Source organism: Saimiri boliviensis, chromosome 1 (genome assembly GCF_048565385.1).
Source record: "Saimiri boliviensis isolate mSaiBol1 chromosome 1, mSaiBol1.pri, whole genome shotgun sequence".
NCBI classification, from domain to species: domain Eukaryota; kingdom Metazoa; phylum Chordata; class Mammalia; order Primates; family Cebidae; genus Saimiri; species Saimiri boliviensis.
In genome coordinates, this window is record NC_133449.1 from 212,403,413 (window position 1) to 212,420,967 (window position 17,555).

The following is a 17,555-nucleotide window of genomic DNA, read 5'->3' on the forward strand; positions in this document are numbered from 1 at the left end:
AACTCCTGATTTTCTTGTTTGTTAAAAGTACCTGTGCAGTAATTCTTCCTGTCAGTCAGGTTTGAACCTGAAAAACATTTCTGCCTCTTTCTTTACCTGCCTTACCCTGTCACTAATAATTTAAGTACTTTCCCTGCCCAGTATTTTTTATACCCATTGTTTTCTTTCCATCCTTACTGGCACTCCTCATTTCAAACTTTTATCATTTCATGCCTAGACTTTGGCAGCAATTTCCTGACTTTACATTTCTCTCCACTTAAATCTACTTTATAAACTGAAACCAATTTACTTTTCCTAAATAGTAACTTTAATCAAGTTATTTCTCTGTTCAAAAGTCTTTTCAAGCTTCCCATTACACAGAAAAAAGGATTCCTTATGGTATCCAGAGCCTTCTACAAATGGGCCCCACTCAACTTTCCTTCCCCTCTTCACTTCAGGCTTCCACTGCAGTCAAAAATACTGACTCTCAGAAAAAAACATATTTGCCCATTAGTACTTCATTTTCTTTGCAGACCTCATTGTTCCATTCCTGCATGACCCTATATGTCCCATTCCTCCTTACCTATGTTTTAATTATTTAAATCATCTCAATTCCCATTTTCCTCCCCCAAATTTCTCTTCATTATCCTAGGCAAAAATTCTCTGCCCCACTCAGCACATATTACCTCTCTTATTCCTCCACAAGTACCAACCACCTAAACTTTCAGCTACTTGATGGCACAGACTGTATCTCACACACTTTATGTATTTTCTTCTCCATCTAGTCTGACAGCCATAACATTCATCCCTCCCCACAACATAAATGTGAATGACACTATTATTCCCATTCTTTCATTCTCTGACCTATGGTGATTCGAACGGGGTTTAACTTTCTGCTTTTTCTTTACTTTGAAACCCAGAGTGTGCATTTCAGATCCTGCAATCTAATCTTCAATTCTTAAAATCTTTTTTGCTTACTTGTTTTGGCAATCCTGACTTGAGAGCATATCTCATTTCTGAGTAACACAGCCAAGAGCTTGCTTAGGACCTTCCTCAAACGTATTCTACCTATAAACCTGGAGTGTAAACTGACTTTACAAGATGCATTGCTATAAGATCTGGTTAACTGTCTGGAATATTAGTCATACAACTCAAACGCGAATTAGAGGAAGGAAAAATTTCACAAAAAAGTTAAGACTAAGATTTATATATAAGCAAACATTTTAGAGTTTAACATTAATACCTGAAAAAAATTTAATTTTTAAAATAATCTAAATCATGCAGCTTACTCACATATGAAATTTGAAACCCACTCCAGCTACCTTTTTGTTCACAGTAATACCTTAAAATAGGAAAGAGAATCAAACATTTCTCCGATTTGTTCTGAAGACTGAACAGATGATGATATTGGACGAGATGCATTTAAGGAATCTTTCTTCATGGTTTTAAATCGAGCATCTAAGAAATCTTCGTACTTTCAAAAAATGAAAAGATTAGAGTATCACGAATAGTGTCAAAGGCAGAAGTATAGTAATTATTTACATGAATTAGACTAATTATTATGTAAGATCATTAGGAAAAAAATGATGTGTCACTAAACTTCAGAATATAAGCTTTCAAAAATGTAGGAACATTGTGACCTTCATTAATATTTCTTAAATTTAAAATTACAATTATAACATGGCCACATGAAAATTAGCATTTCCCAAATAGCATATGCAAAAATTAAGAATCTATTACCAAAGTAAACAAATGCCAACTCTGGGTACACAAGATGAATATTCTAAAAAGGTTAGCATATATATTTTTAAAATGAAACCTGAAATTTAAAAAGAGAAAGAACAAAAACTGGTCCTTATGCTTATTTCTTATATATAGTCTAGCATTTCTATTAAGAAAATATATATTTTCCTTAACTGAGGTCCATTTTAAACAAAATATAACTCTTCAACAGAAAGAATTCTTTAAGAGGTCAGCAGATGAGCTCCCCTAGAACATGTATTAGACGTTTTTATACATTCTGAGCACCACCAAGTGGTCAAACTGTGTATCTCATTGCTTAATTAAGTAGCATACACGAATTTAGAATATCTTTCTTAGTACTGTAGCTACCACTTGATATTAATCAATTAACATCAGTTGATTTCTCCTACCACAAGCCCTATCAAAAATTTTAAATCAAAAGCTCTAAGAGTACTTCTGTTTTAAAAGCCATCTTGGTTCATAAGTTCAATATTAGGAAGTTTAATAGAAAGTCAAAAAATTTCAAGGTTAGACAGTATCTTTACACTTTCCCATCTACTGTTTATCTTGATAATATTTGGGCTAGTGTGTCTGAATATCCCTAAGTACTAGAAATATTTCCTGAGTCTAATACCATAGTGACAACACTATTATACCTCTCTGAATTGAAATGCTATTCCTAATCTTTGGAAAAAGGCATAAAATGTGGTTTGTACCTTAAAAAGGGCAAATTATTTATTTGTAACAACTTATATACCATTATTACAAGAATGTACATTGTGATAGTAAAGAAACAGTAATGCTACAAAATGGTTTATTTTTTTCTCTTTTTACACACTTTAATTTTGCAAAAAGGAATTTGCAACTTTATCTAAATTCCTGCAAGCAGAAGAACTACAGATGTTTAGAAGAAAATGTTGTAAAACAGTTTGAAATGTTCATCTTAGTGACAAAAATGTGAAATAATCTTATACAAGTTCAGCTTTCAATGAAACACATCAATAAATAGTAGCATAATTTTCACTATCAAATATCCAAGGGTATAGATATCAGTAACTAAGGTCAAGCTTGGCATACCTTCCTAGAAACATTTTCATTACTCTAGATGCACAGAAAATACATGAAAATGTGACTTGACTATTTTTCCTCCTAGCATTCATAGTAGGCCAAAGAAACCCTGTACTTACACTAGAAAGCTCTTGGAATACTTTTTCCAAAGAGAAATACTCCAAGAAAGTGGCAAAACCTTCATTTAGCCAGAGATCATTCCACCACTGCATTGTCACCAGATTGCCAAACCACTGAGGGAGAGAAAACAACCCACAGTCTATTTATATCCTCAGGAATTTCTTTTAAATAATTGGCTGAAGTGTCATATTAGTCACCCATAACTTGATTACAGTGTCTTAAAAATACACTTATAGTTAAACTATATTCAAATTAATTTAAAACTTATAAAACTTGTATTCATTTACTTTAAAAATAAAATAGAAATTTTAACATTTTACCTTAACTGAATGGGAAAACAAGCAAGAAAGGTTATTAGCATATTTATCAATTTAATAAACATGGAATATAGCATGAATATTGGGAAATTAAAACTTTTGGCCAACTCATAAAGTGAGATTTCCTAGATAATGACTTTTTCTACTTTCTAATATCAAGTTAGTAAGATTATTTTCCATTATATCTACAACCATCCACGACAACTAAAAAGTCTCTATATGAGAGATGTTTCTGTAGTCAGAAAGCCTATAACTTTGTTTCTCCTCAGTTGCCCAAATTGAAGATAGTATTTGCATGATTCAAACCAGAATTCAAATAACACTCCTTAATAAAGCTGACACATAAAGAAAGGCTGGGCATGGTGGCTCACACCTGTAATCCTAGTGCTTTGGGAGGGCAAAGCAGGAGGATTGCTTAAGGCCAGGAGTTCAAGCCAGCATGGACAACACAGCAAGACTCTGTCTCTACAAAAAAATTAAGCCAAGCATGGTGATGCATGCCTGTGGTCCTAGCTACTTGTGAGGCTGAGGTGGGAGGATCACTTGAGCCCAAGAGTTCAAAGTTGCAGTGAGCTATGATCATGCCACTGCACTCCAGCCTGGGTGACAGAGTGAGACCTTGTTTCTTAAAAAAAGATGGCATATATATAAACAAATGAAGTCAGAAAGATATTAAATATTTCCTTCTATGAGACAGAAGAAAAGAGGAAGGAAAAAAGTAACAAGAGAGTCTCCTTAAAAAAATGTATCTAAAAACTCCTTGAAATAAAAAGTAGTTTTAAGATATGTAATTTGGTCAGTGTGGCCTAAGGCTTATCTCAAGTCAGCAGCAAAAAGATGAGATTACTGCATAAAACAAAACACCTTTGAGAATTACAGTAACATATTTTTGTATGGTATTATCTTCAAACCTGTTTCAGAGGAAGATGATTTATAAGTCCTAAAGAGGAAATAACAGAGTAATAGTCCTAAATGGTCGCGGGTGGCTTCAGAAATAACAGACCTAGAGGAGATCCCCCAAAAGACAACTTACCTATATGACGTATTTTCAAAGCAAATAAGAATGTGCTTCATATGCCAGCTTGTCATGAAGTCTTCACAAGGGCTAGATTCATACATGGTGCTTGAAGTAGGAAATAAGCTGACTAGAATACATCCTATTCCTAACCTGTCGCTGTCATGACATCACCCAAACCATATCCAATGCTAGTTAATCACCTCATCCAGGCCACAACTGACAAGGTATCAGGAAAGAATGGGGGCGTTATGTACCATATAATCATCTTTCTCTCCATGCCACACAAACAGTACCTTTGCCATTTTCTCGGAAGCCCCCTCTCCAAAATTAACAAATTTAACAGAGAACCCCATTCCAGCAAGAGATGAATAAAAAATCCAGCCCTGACAGCTACCATTTGAGTTGTCAGAAGAGTACAACTTAGAGAAAGGGATTCTTCCCCACAAAGTTATACTGGGCAGTGGCGACTTGTCAGAGGTGAGGCAGCTGTGTATTACTGAAGGAGAAAAAGAAATCTTGATGAGACAGTGGCTCTACAAGGACCAAGTGCTGCCACTTATTAGCTATATGACTTATGGCAAGCCATTTATTTAAACCGAGTCTCAGTTTTTACATCTGTGAAATGTGATTAATACCCACCCTAGAGAAGTTATGAAGTAAGACAGATGTGAAAATGCTTTAACCTGCAAAGTCATACAACAACATCTGATAGCATTTTCATTGAAAAATTGTTTGCATTTAAAAAGCATTTTTCTATTACAAAAAAAGGCAATACTTAAAAAGGCTGAAGAATTATTAGCATCTAAATGCTAACAATAACTCCAGGTGTGACATGTAACAGCCGTGGTTGCTAATACCTGGTGGGCCAGCTCATGAGCAATGATTTTAGTCATCAGTTTTCTATCCGCCACTGAAGAAGTGTTACTGTCATACAGAAGCGTCTCCTCTCGGAAAGTGAGCAAACCCCAATTTTCCATTGCTGCTGCTTTGAAGTCAGGAATAGCCACCAAATCTAGACAAAACAGGAAATAAGTGATCAACTTTCCCTCATCTTTTGGTATTTTCTACTCAAAATATTTTATTCAGTGGTATATCATTGTGAAAGCAAGGAATTCTCCTTATACTTCTAATAAATGGAATCTTCCTTATTCTAGCTCTGCATGCTCCCTACCCACATGTCAGCTGAGGAAGACCTGTTCAAACCCTTTTAGAGTCACTGGTCCACTGCATTTTAGTGAGGAAAGAGATGCCTAATTCCTTCAAAATCAATCAGCTTCCCAGAACAAGAAGGACAAAGGTCATGGCCAATACTCTAATGTCTAGGACTAGCTACAGTACTGAAATGCTCTTGCTTTCCTGAGCTCCCATTACTCAGTTTTTAGTATTTGAATCAGGTATTTCTTGGAAGTTAGAATTATTCAAATTGCAGACTAAGTCCTAAGCAAGTTCCTACTTACGCAGCTCTATAAACTTTTTTACAGCTCTATACACTTAAGTGTTTGAAGTTCCAAGTTTGTATATATTCATGAAATCTAAATAATCTTAACAACTACAATTCTAAAGCATTAGTAATGTTTTTTGGTTTTATCTGCAGACAACTTGGGCAGAACTTCCTTCTAAAAACATTCGCAAAATAAATCTAGGTTCTAATTATAACAAAAATCAGAGACACTATTTGATTCTTACCCAATTTCTTAAGTGGGTACTCAATTTCAAAGTAGTTTTGATAAAACTCAAGAAGCTTCACAGCTGTTTCCAAGGCATGGTGAACCTGACCAACCTTTTCTGGTACAGCATATATAGAAACCTAAAGGGAAACATTATGTATGATGTTAAGGACAGGTACAATTAAAATGGCATGATATTCAAGAAGCACTGTCTAGACTAGCATATCTGAAAATGCTATAGAATTGTACAAGATCTTTCCGGTTAGAAACACTTGCTTATAGTTACTTTAGCCCCCACAGATTTTAGCAAGTCCCTTCCATACATATAAAATATTGAAAAAACTTACTGATTCCCCCCCCCACCACCACCACCACTTTTTTAAAGCTAGCAACATTCAAAATAACTACTTTAGGTCATCTTATAACAGTATATAAGTATCTGCCTATTTAATTATATGACACTCTTCTCCCATTACCTGTAGTTGCCCTTCCTTACTTATGAGGTATAAAAATTGAGAGTTATTTGAAGGACAAAACTAAATGTTCATCATTTCAGGACCTATCACTACACCTGGCATCTAGCAGGCACTCAACGCTGAGGAGTCACATCTTATGATGAAGTTAGTTCTAAAGTTAACATGTAAGGCATAAATTGCACATTTGTTGAAATTATCCTGGAAAAAAACAATTAGAGACCAACATATTCTCTTCCAGTAAGTATGGCACAGCCAGTTTTTCTTCCAGTGCTTGGGATAGCTTACGTTTTTTTCAGTTGTTGGTGTGTTTTTAAGGATCAGATTATAAAAATATACATATTATACAGAGAAACACTTGTGATACGAGTTGAGCACAGTAACTAAAACCAACTAGAGGAACAACAAATTCATGTCTCCCACTGCCCATTCACTTCAGGGTACATGCTAAGAGAGAAAGCAGATGGAATCATACTTACAATTTAAATTGCAATTCTTGCTCACTCTTTTTTTTGGCTAATGAATAAATTAAATATATATGATGTGACAAACTATAAACATCTTATTCAGTAAATATAAAAAGGCAAGTGTTAAACAGCTATGTTCAAAGCAATGGGTTTTACAAAACAATACTTTTATTTTCTAATTGATTTTAAAAAGCCCTTTATACTCACCTGGGAAAGTGGGATGTAAATTAGACACAGCAGAAAACAAAAACATCAAAATGAAGATCTCAACAGGTGGGAAATGAACACTTGCTGAACAATTCATGATTTGGAAAAAGCACATTGGTGAAGTCTAACTCCAATTTTAGTTTCCCATTAAGTGATGTAAAAAGTGTCAACAATTTCTCAAAGCAAACAAAAACATAAAGTGGAGAAAGGACACCCTATTCAACAATCAGCAGAGTAAACAGACAACCCACAAAGTGGGAGAAAATCTTCACAATCTATACATTCAGCAAAGGCTAATATCTAGAATCTACAAGAAACACAAATCAGCAAGAAAAAAAACACCCCATCAAAAAGTGGGCTCAGGACATGAATAGACAATTCTCCAAAGAAGATACACAAATAGACAACAAACATATTAAAAAATGCTGAACATCACTAATGATCAGGGAAATGCAAATCAAAACCACAATGCATACCACCTTACTCCTGCAAGAATGGCCATAATAAAAAAATCAAAAAATAACAGATGGTAGCATAGATATGGTGAAAAAGGAACACCTCTACGATGCTGGTGAGATTGTAAACTATTACAATCACTATGAAAAACAGTGTGCAGATTCCTTCAAGAACTAAAAGTAGAACCATCGTTTGATTAATCAATCCCACTACTGGGTAATTTACTCAAAGAAAAAGAAGTCATTATACAGAAAAGATACATCACACACATTTATAGCAAAACCATTAGCAATTGCAAAATGGTACCAGCCCAATGCCCATCAATCAATGAGTGGATAAAAAAATTGTCATACACACACACACACACACACACACACGCGCACACGCACACACCATGAAATAGGACTCAGCCACAGAAATGAACGAAATAATGGCAATCGCAGCAACTTGGATGGAACTGGAGTTCATTATTCTAAGAGAAGTAACTCAAGTGAAGTAACATTGAGTGATAACAGATTTGTTAAGTTTAACTTATTTGTTTCATGATTTAATAAAAATAAAACCTAATTAACAAAAGCAAAAATAGAACAAAACTTCACACTCTCAAAAAGGACAAAAATATGACCGGCAAGATTTATAAAGGCAGAAAATATTAGAAGCTTCAATACTAAATTTTCTGAAAAAAAAAAAAAAAAAAAACAAAACACCAGTCTTCCTCAACAGATAACTGGACACGCAGAAAAGCAGAAATTCTACCCCTTTCCCCTATAAAAACAGTTAAGTCTACCCAGAATAACTGATTAAATGGCTTTAGGAGAATGATATAAATTGTGTACAATGTTCCAGGCTGGTGGAAGATAGTTGAGGTAGAAATGTTTTCAGTGGAAATCTGGAACAAAGTCATGTAGTCATGTTTCAGACTAAACATGAATAAATTAAAACTGTAACTTCACATGGATGATACTGGTGAAGGATCTACTTCAATGCTCAATGTCAGATGTGGTGTCCACATCTGACTAACCTTGACTAGATTCTGATTCTACATGTTATGCCTATCTAGAGTAAAAACAAAAGCAGGCAGTGGCAAACGAAAGCAGGCAATGTCTTTCACAACTGGCCTAGAGTTGTCTAGGTAATTCTGGCATTTTTGAAGGCAGGGGGAAATTTATGGAAGGAAGAATGAACAGAAATGATGAAATATATGTTCCGCTTTTTTTAGGCTTTTGACAACAATGCAGTATTTAACATTGAACAGGACACGTATAATAATCCACAGTCAACCTTGAAATTTTTAGTTGGTTAGTAATGTTGACTTTAGTAAAGCTCTATTGCCTTATTTCTAAATCTTGTTAAATCAATGTACCCATCAAATATTACAAAATAGAAGCCATCCTAGAGATGTTAGCATAACAAAAATCCTTTGTCAGACTCCAAGTTTTACGTTTCTGGTCACCATACCTAATGTAAATAACAGATGTTAACTTAACATGTCATTTGGTATAAGCAGCAGCATATTGTAGTGGACAAAACAATTTTGACTATCACTTACTGATTATGTAACCTCAGCTCAATTACTTAAGTCCTTTGACACACTGCTTCCTCATCAGCAATGTGGGGCTAACATCTTCCTTTATTTGATTTATAAATGAAAAAATATTTATAAATGAGTGCCAGAACAGCTGTCAGCACAAAGCATAACTCCATGCATGTTATATTCCTCCCCATTTCCTAAAAAGGGAAGAAGTTCATAAAACTATTATTTATTTGTATAATGCTAATATTTTTAAAACATTTACTTCTGAATATTAAAAACAATGTAGATTATATTTACTGACATGCAAGGATCTTATAATATATTTACATATGGAAAAAAGAAGTATGTACTCTATATAAACATGCATGTGTGTATATGTGTGTGTATGTGTGTGTGTGTGTGTATACACACACACACATACACACATACACACATGCACACACACACACACACAAACAAACAGAAAAAGGATGAGAGCGGTCTACCTAAGGGCCCATAGCTAGTAAGCTACCTAGGAGGCATTTCAACTCAATTAGACTGAGTCTATGTTTAACCATGTTGTTTCCTAATAAAAAGTTAAAAAAAAAAGTCACCTAAAACTTTTCTCTCAATCTCTTCCTCTTTCCACACACATACACACAAGCATGCATATGCACACACATACATGAGAATGAGGTATGTATGTGGGCAATGAATAATTCAGCTTGCCTAGATAAAATAATTCACAATGAGGCAATAAGAAATATAGCTGAATTTGTAGGTGTGTGGTTTAAACCTGTATTATCAGCACTTTGGGAGGCTGAGGCAGGAAGACTGCTTGAGCCCAGGAGTTCAAGCTGGCCTGGGCAACATAGCAAGATGTCTCCACAAAAAATTTTTTTGAAAACCCAAAAAACAAACAAACAAAACACCTAGCCAAATGTGGTGGCAGGTGCCTGTAGTCCCAGCCACTCGGGAGAGGATCACTTGAACCCAGGACTTTGAGGTTACCGATGAGCTATGATTGCAAGTCACACTCCAGCCTGGGTGACAGAATGAGACCTTGTCACTAAGAAATTTTTAAAAAAGATTCCAGCATTTTGGGAGCCCGAGGCAGGTGGAGCATTAGGTCAGTATTTCGAGGCCAACCTGGCCAACATAGTGAAACCCTGTCTCTACTAAAAATACAACGTATTAGCCAGGTGTGGTGGTGGGCTCCTATAATCCCAGTTACTCAGAAGGGTGAGGCAGGAGAATCATTTGAATCTGGGAGGTGGAGGATGCAGTGAGCTGAGATTGCACCATTGCACTCCAGCCTGGCAACAGGGCAAGATTCTGTCTCCAACAAAGAAAAAAGAAAGATCAGTGTGCAGATGGTTGGGAAAAAATTTTAAAAAGAATAATAAATTTTAAACAAGAAAGAAACACAGCTGAATTCATAAGAATGGCCTTGAGTATCAAATGATAAATCTGAACGTGATCCTACAGGTATTGTGAAGCAAACACAACAGATGCGAGAAGGAGGGAAGGAGGAAGAGAGACAGTGAAGGGAAGAAACACAAGGGGGGAACAAACCAAGACTGCATACATTTTGGGATACGTAAAAAGTGCTGGGGGTTTTATATCAATGAGTATGATAAGAACTACAAAAAGAGGTCATTAAAGTGCTATGAAAGATCAGAGGGAGAATGATTAATTCCAGGTGGGGAAAGAAAGAAACACTTCATGGAGAAGGTAGTATTCAGCTGAGTCTTGAGGCAGCAGCAAACCTGGCTGTTTTAGATTGTGCTTCTTAGGCTTTATTGAGGCTACAAAGGCTAAATCAAAGGCTAAATATGTGATGCAACACCTAAAGTGGAATTAATTGAATTATTTCAGATTTAAGCCAGTCATAATATCTTTTTGAAAGGATTCTGAAACATGTTTGGTTCAGACTTGACATAAAGTCTTTCAATGCGAAGGTGTGTGAACTGTTATTTTAGCACTTATAACTGTAGTCTACACTTACCATTAAACACTTAGTTTACTTTTTGAGTAGCATAATTAAAGGCATACAGGGTTATTGCTGATAAATAGCAAGAGAATCCTTATCTCTGTCCTTATTGCTGAGAGGTATGGGGTAGACATGATAGTCTTTTCCAACAGAAAACATATACCCTTTTGAAGTAGCAAAATGATAAGATCCAAGTATCCTGTGATTAATATAAAGCTCTTTAGTCTAGAAAGAGAACCTAAAACTAGCAGGATATTCCCTGATAGAGCTAAAAAATATGAAAACAGAAACTAAGACATTCCATCATATTTCTATCATAAAGGAAAACTGGTTTTAGTTTAATAAATATAACAGAATGCCTTTTCTCCTTCTATGTTGTATTTGAAAACATTAGCTTTATTAGGGTTCTACTGTGAAATCAAAGTATAAAATCCAATCAAATAATCATTTACAAACAGGTACTAATGACAAAGAAAAACAGGAGAGCCTAATTAGAACAAATAATCAATTATGGCAAAATACAGATAAATCAGACCCTTAAATAAAATAATCTTACTCATTACTCTAGGATGAGGAATCTCAATCAAGATTTGCTTTGATAAAAGGGGAGGTTCATCTAATTTTTACAACCTAAAACTATCAAATACGTAGCCACTAGTCACATGAACACTACTGAAAGCTTGAAATATGGTTAGTGAGACTGAGGAAGTGAATTTTAAATTGTATTTAATTAATTTACATCTAAATATTCCCCTAAGGCTAGTGGCTATCACTCAGTTCTAAAAGCTTTAGTATACATATAGTGCCTTAACAAAATACTCTTTAAAAGTAAAATTTTTAAAAATTTGAAAATTATTGACTTTCTGGTATTAAATTAGTAACAGAAATAACAGCTAAGCAAAAAACTAGCATTTCTGATATAATATGTCAGAGTGTGGTCTAAAAGCTTGTTTTCTTCATACAGCAGCCACTGGGAATCATTAAAGCGAGAGTTCCTCTGAACCTCTTGTGACACAAGCTTTCAGACAATTGCCACATCAACATACCAGGGTTCCATTTACGTCCTGACTCAGGTTCTTCATCTCTCCCACAATGAAAGCAACCAGGTAAGTGCTCATCTTCACACTCTCAGAAAACTCATCCTGAACAAGTCCATCTTCCAGAAGGACTGATGACTTCTACAAGCAAAGGGGAAAAGATGAAAGTTCTGTAGCTACAGGAATAAATGATAATGACAAACAGAGAAACTAAAAATTTAAATAGGAAATAATAAAGATGCTAGCCTATTACAACCTCTCAGTATGAGTTTCTGCAAAGAGCATGGCTCTTAGTCTATTGTGTCATCCTTCATCATGAGGACATATGGAGCACAGTGAAAATCCTCAAGGAGTTTTTAGTCCCAAAGATGACTAAATAAATGTTAGGTTAAAGATAGTCACCGTGCTTCTATTTCTCCTGCTGAAACACCTCCAAAGCCAAAATCCTTCCTTATGACCTGGGATTGCTCCACTCTACTGCTACAAATACATCCACAGAAAAATGAGCTCTAGCTGTGATATCCCTTCAAATGATCTGAAATGGCTTCATGGAATGCCATGTTGAGGATCCCTAAGAAAGCTTAGTGGGAACAAAGTCAGTAGTAAGTCATTAGAGAAGTGGGCAGCAGACACAAAATGAGGGAATGCAAGTAATCTTACAGAATTTTCCAACCATGAATTAAAATAGGCATCCATCTCTTTAGAGAAAGATGAAGAGTATGGCTCAGTGTGGAGAGTGGAGCTGGTACAGTGCTGTCTTGTTACAGATCATGCTCTCTGCTGCCTATGGGATTGGCTCTATAGCCTGCTGGGAATGGCTGCTGCTCCTCTCCCCTAGCCACAGGCCCTCAGGTCTCTAAGACAAAAACAAACAAACAAACAAACAAAAACCCCCAAGAACATTTACGATTCAACACTCTCAAATAACACTGTTTAGAATAGCAAATTCATCCTGTCTCAGAAAATATTACTCTAACCTTGTACTAATTCAAAATATTAATATTTGCACAACTTAATACACAGTGCACATTCACATTTCCTATCCACACACTCCAAGTCCAGCAGGTCTTTCTCTTTCCTCAAGTCTTCCTCAAGGTGACTTCCCAACTGATACCAAGACATTTTAATTTTTATTTAAGTATTTTAAGAAGAATACTAATGCATATGATTTTAATCATTCTCAGCTGTAGCCTGGCAAAGAGGAATTCAAGTGTTCTTAAAGAAAGAGACCCATTCAAAGATTTTACATTTAAGGAACAGAACAGTACCTTAGGCATATTTGATAAAGCAGTATATTGCTCATCCCTTATGATCCTGATGATAAAAGTGGCTTTAAATGCTGGCTCATCAAAACAAGGAAAAGCAGATCTTGCTCCCAGGGGTTCAAACTGAGTTGCTGCAAAATACCTAAAACAAACACAAATTCAATCCAATAGTTACGGAGCACCTACTCTACAAGGCACCCTGCCAAGTATACTAAGATAAATATGTTACAATCCCAGTCATTAAAGGATCTGCAATAAAATGGGAAAGGCAGAAGTTTATACAACGAACAGAAACTTACGTCATGCTGTAAATGATGTTCTAACAATGAAAATAAAGCAGTGGGAGCAAAGGGAAGGAAACAAATTCTGACTAGATGTTGAAGACACTGAAGAGAAACTTGTACAAAATCTGAATAGGACCTAACAAGATGAATATTTTAAAAGGTGAAGAAGGGAAGAAAGTATACTCTGGAAAGAGTGGGTAAACAAGTGTGGCAAGCTAGTTCTCACTAATGCAGGCCTCCATAACAACTGTTTCAGTACTGGCTGAGTAGTTACGCTAAATATTAAAATCCACTGCCCTTATACAAAGGCTGGAATGTAACAAAATCCCATCAAAAGTTTTGCTTGGGCCTTAAAGCATGACAAAATAATAAAAGAATTCTTAACAGGAACCATTTAGGATTAAACAAGTTTTATTGGGGGTCTGAAGAAACTCCCTAAGGCCTCCACAAACAAGTTTACTGGAGGTCTAAAGGAACTCCCCCAAACCTCCATGATTTAGCAAGAGACAAGATTCAGTGTAATCACCCTAGCACCAGAACCCATTTAGATTAAGTAAATTCACTGAGGTTCCAGAGGAAGGTCTTCAAGACTAAGATCTTATAGATTAAAAGAAGGTAATCACTTATGCCTTTAGATAAACGTACACTTACATACAGACATATAGCTTAGAAGGTATATAAGCTCTGGAAAACTTTGTAATTTTGAGTTAGTCTGGCAATAATTTCCAGGCCTTCTCCCTGTAACTGGTTACAGAAATAAAAACTCTCTTCCTCCCAAGTTCATCTGCATCTTATTATTGGGCCGCAAAAAATAGCAGCCTGACCCTCAGTTTGGTTCAGGAACACAAGGCAAGAGAGCAGTGCACGTTCAGAAACTGGGGGTGCCTGTCCAGTGTGGATGGAGATGAAGCCACAAAGGTAGGCTGTAGCTGGCCACTGAGGTCTTAAAAAGGTTTCTGATGGAAGATCGTTAAGAAGGGTGATCACTAATTGCCGCAAATTATCTGTACAGACTCTGGCTTCCCGACACTAAACCTCTAATTCACAGCTTGCATTTTGAAGACTGAAAAATTACATGTACTACAGTATTCTGGTTTCCTTTACTTTCCTCAGAGGTTAAAAAAAATTTCCTCCTCTTTCTTACGCACAGCAGCAACTGCTGAGAACAGGACACATAGAAAAGTCCTCAGTTACAGGCTGGCCAGGTGGCTCAGGCCTGTAATCCCAGGACTTTGGGAGGCCGAGGCGGGCAGAAGATTTGAGGTCAGGAGGTTAGGACTAGCCTGGCCAACATGGTAAAACCCCATCTCTACTAAAAATATAAATTATCCAGGCATGGTGGCACATGCCTGTAATCCCAGCTACTCAGGAGGCAGAGGCAGAAGAATTGCTTGAAACTGGGAGGCAGAGGCTGCAGTGAACTGAGATCGCACCACTGCACTCCATCCTGGGTGACAGAGCAAGATTCTGTCTCAAGAAAAAAAAAGAAAATTCCTCAATTACAGGTTGGTGGAAAAGCATAAAAAGAAACAAGGAGAAATGCAGATTTTTAGTTAACTAAAAGAATAAACCAGATCTGAACTTGAGAGATCATCACAACATGGCTATAATCAGGGCAAATATGGCCTTGGTGTGCACAGTTCAAGTACAAATCAATATAGCATATATACAACCACACTTTGGAGGTGGTAGCCTCTCTTATTTAGGGCTTAATTTCCACTACTAGACGATAAGAAGAAAATAAAGAGTATGAGATTTGGAGTCAGAAGACCCAGACTCTGTAATTTATTAACCACATGACTTTGGGCAAATCAGTAACCTTCATCTCATACATCTCAATGTCCATATTAGTTAAATTAGGACTGAGATAGAATCCACTGCCAAACACCAGGGTTGTTGTTAGAATCAAATAAAACTATGTATAATAAAAACTACTTGTATACCATATGGTACTAAATAGACGTTTATTATAAATACAAGATAGCCCTACTTATTCCGCACTTAAAATTAGTGTACTTTTTTTCTGGTAAGGATGTGTGCCCAAATAAATGTTGCTATTGGGTAAACTGCAAGAAAGGCAGCAATCAACATACATGAAACAATTTACACATATTACATTTCTAACATTTCATTTCTTCACCACCTCCCCCAACATTCTTATCTAGTTAACAGAAGATTTCGGAGAACGGACCAGAAAATAAAGTTTGATATCCCTACTATTCACACAAGAAAGAGTCACCACTTTCAGATAAAAACTAGATCATAACATGCTGAGGCAAATAAAACCTTAAACTGTTGTTAAAAGAGATCCAATCATAACTATCTCACATAAAAATCTCTTTGAGAAGCCTACTGCTTGCTAATACTTATAGTCTGTTCTATCTATACTGAATAACTTGAAGCTTATTCTTTTACTGGAGAGTATATTTCCTTTCAGAAATACTAGTTACAGTTTCAGCACTTTCTCAAGTAGTGTTCAAGACAATTACGAATTGACTGGGGGCAAGAGAATTTTAAGCACTGGAGATAACAATGTACAAAGGAAAGGAGGTATGAACTAGAGAGGGAGTGCACCACTCTAGTGGTGAAGAATGTTGCTTCTGTAGTTACAATGACCTTGGGTTTGAGTTCTCCCTCTGCTATCCGCTTGCCATGAGATGCTGAATGAATTACTTTACGTGCCTCTGCTTCCTTAGCTGTAAAATGAATATAATGTTAACATCTATCTCTTAGTAAGTTAAATAGAATAAAAGACTAAACATATAAGAGGCCTGGAACAGTTTCCAGACCTTTAGTTCCCGGTGAATACTGGCTATTACTATGGTTAGAAAGTTCAACACAGAGGTGAAAACTGTGAGAAAGAAAAAACAAGGGCCAGATCAAAAAAGTCTTGAATTAAAGCCTGTTAGAAATGAGGAACTGCTGAACTACATCCCTATCCTGAATTTACTAGGTATTAGTATCAGTTTGTTACCTAGGACTTTAAGCCTATCACCAACAACTTCTAGATTTCCAAGGTTACTGACTATCACTATCTCTTAGATCACATAGGTTAAGATAAAGTTCCCTTACAACAGTGTCTATGCAAGGTGTTCGACATTTATATACAATGGTTTTCCAATCAACAAGAAATATATTCCTTAATTACTTTATCTAACAGTATAAATATGTATTCTAATCATACATCAGAGAAGAAAAGTGCACAAAAGCTTCTTTAACAGAACTAAGCAAAATTAAAAGAGAAAAAGACAAAAAAAATTGCTTTGAATTAGTTTTCGGATATCTTGAAAGGTATAAATAATCTAAATGTTTACCTGGAATCAAGATATACTATCAGGTGGAGGATTCATTTTACTAAAACTTACATTTTGTTTTGAATAGCAGAGTTTCACAAACTAATTTATTTTAATAAGTTGTAAAATACTTTTTATAATACTCTATTTCTTAATTTTAAAAAAACAAATTCCATTTTTTCTGACATTTCCGCAACTCAATCCAGCCCACGGCAAGAGCAACAAGTGGCCGTACCAAAAATCACCTTACTCTGCTACATTTATTCCTCCCATTAAATAGATAACAGGTACAAGGATTCCAGGGTTAGTAATCTGATGGCAATAGATGGCTAGGGTGTTTGCCCTAAAGGTCTGTTTGCATATTCAGAACACTGTTTTTATGTATATCTTACATTTTCTGGGGATAACAGGCATTATAGAAGGAGAACTAAAGCCAAGAACTTTCAAGTTTCTATTGCAATTATTTTGTGTTCAATGCCAGCTCTCATGCAAGAATTGATATGCAGAGCCAGTATGCCATTTATTTTAAAATTATTACATGAAGGGAAAATAAAATAAAATGTATCTGAATAGAATTATGGATCTTGCTTTGTCTCTTTCTCCATTTAAGAAGGATCAAAAAGTTTCCTTAAGATAGATGTAGAATACTCATTTC

General features: G+C 35.7%; 1 protein-coding gene across 2 annotated transcripts in view; it reads right to left on the bottom strand.

Moving 5' to 3' along the window:
- Positions 1-17,555, bottom strand: part of LNPEP (leucyl and cystinyl aminopeptidase) — a 96,533-nt gene that overhangs the window by 36,806 nt on the left and 42,172 nt on the right. For both annotated transcript variants that reach the window (XM_010340220.3, XM_003920729.4), the window contains exons 3-8: positions 13,327-13,465; positions 12,068-12,199; positions 5,932-6,052; positions 5,103-5,257; positions 2,910-3,023; positions 1,322-1,453 (exon numbers count right to left, since the gene is read on the bottom strand). In XM_010340220.3, coding sequence (XP_010338522.3) covers positions 1,322-1,453; positions 2,910-3,023; positions 5,103-5,257; positions 5,932-6,052; positions 12,068-12,199; positions 13,327-13,465 — 793 coding nt within the window. The remainder of the gene's footprint in view (positions 1-1,321; positions 1,454-2,909; positions 3,024-5,102; positions 5,258-5,931; positions 6,053-12,067; positions 12,200-13,326; positions 13,466-17,555) is intronic.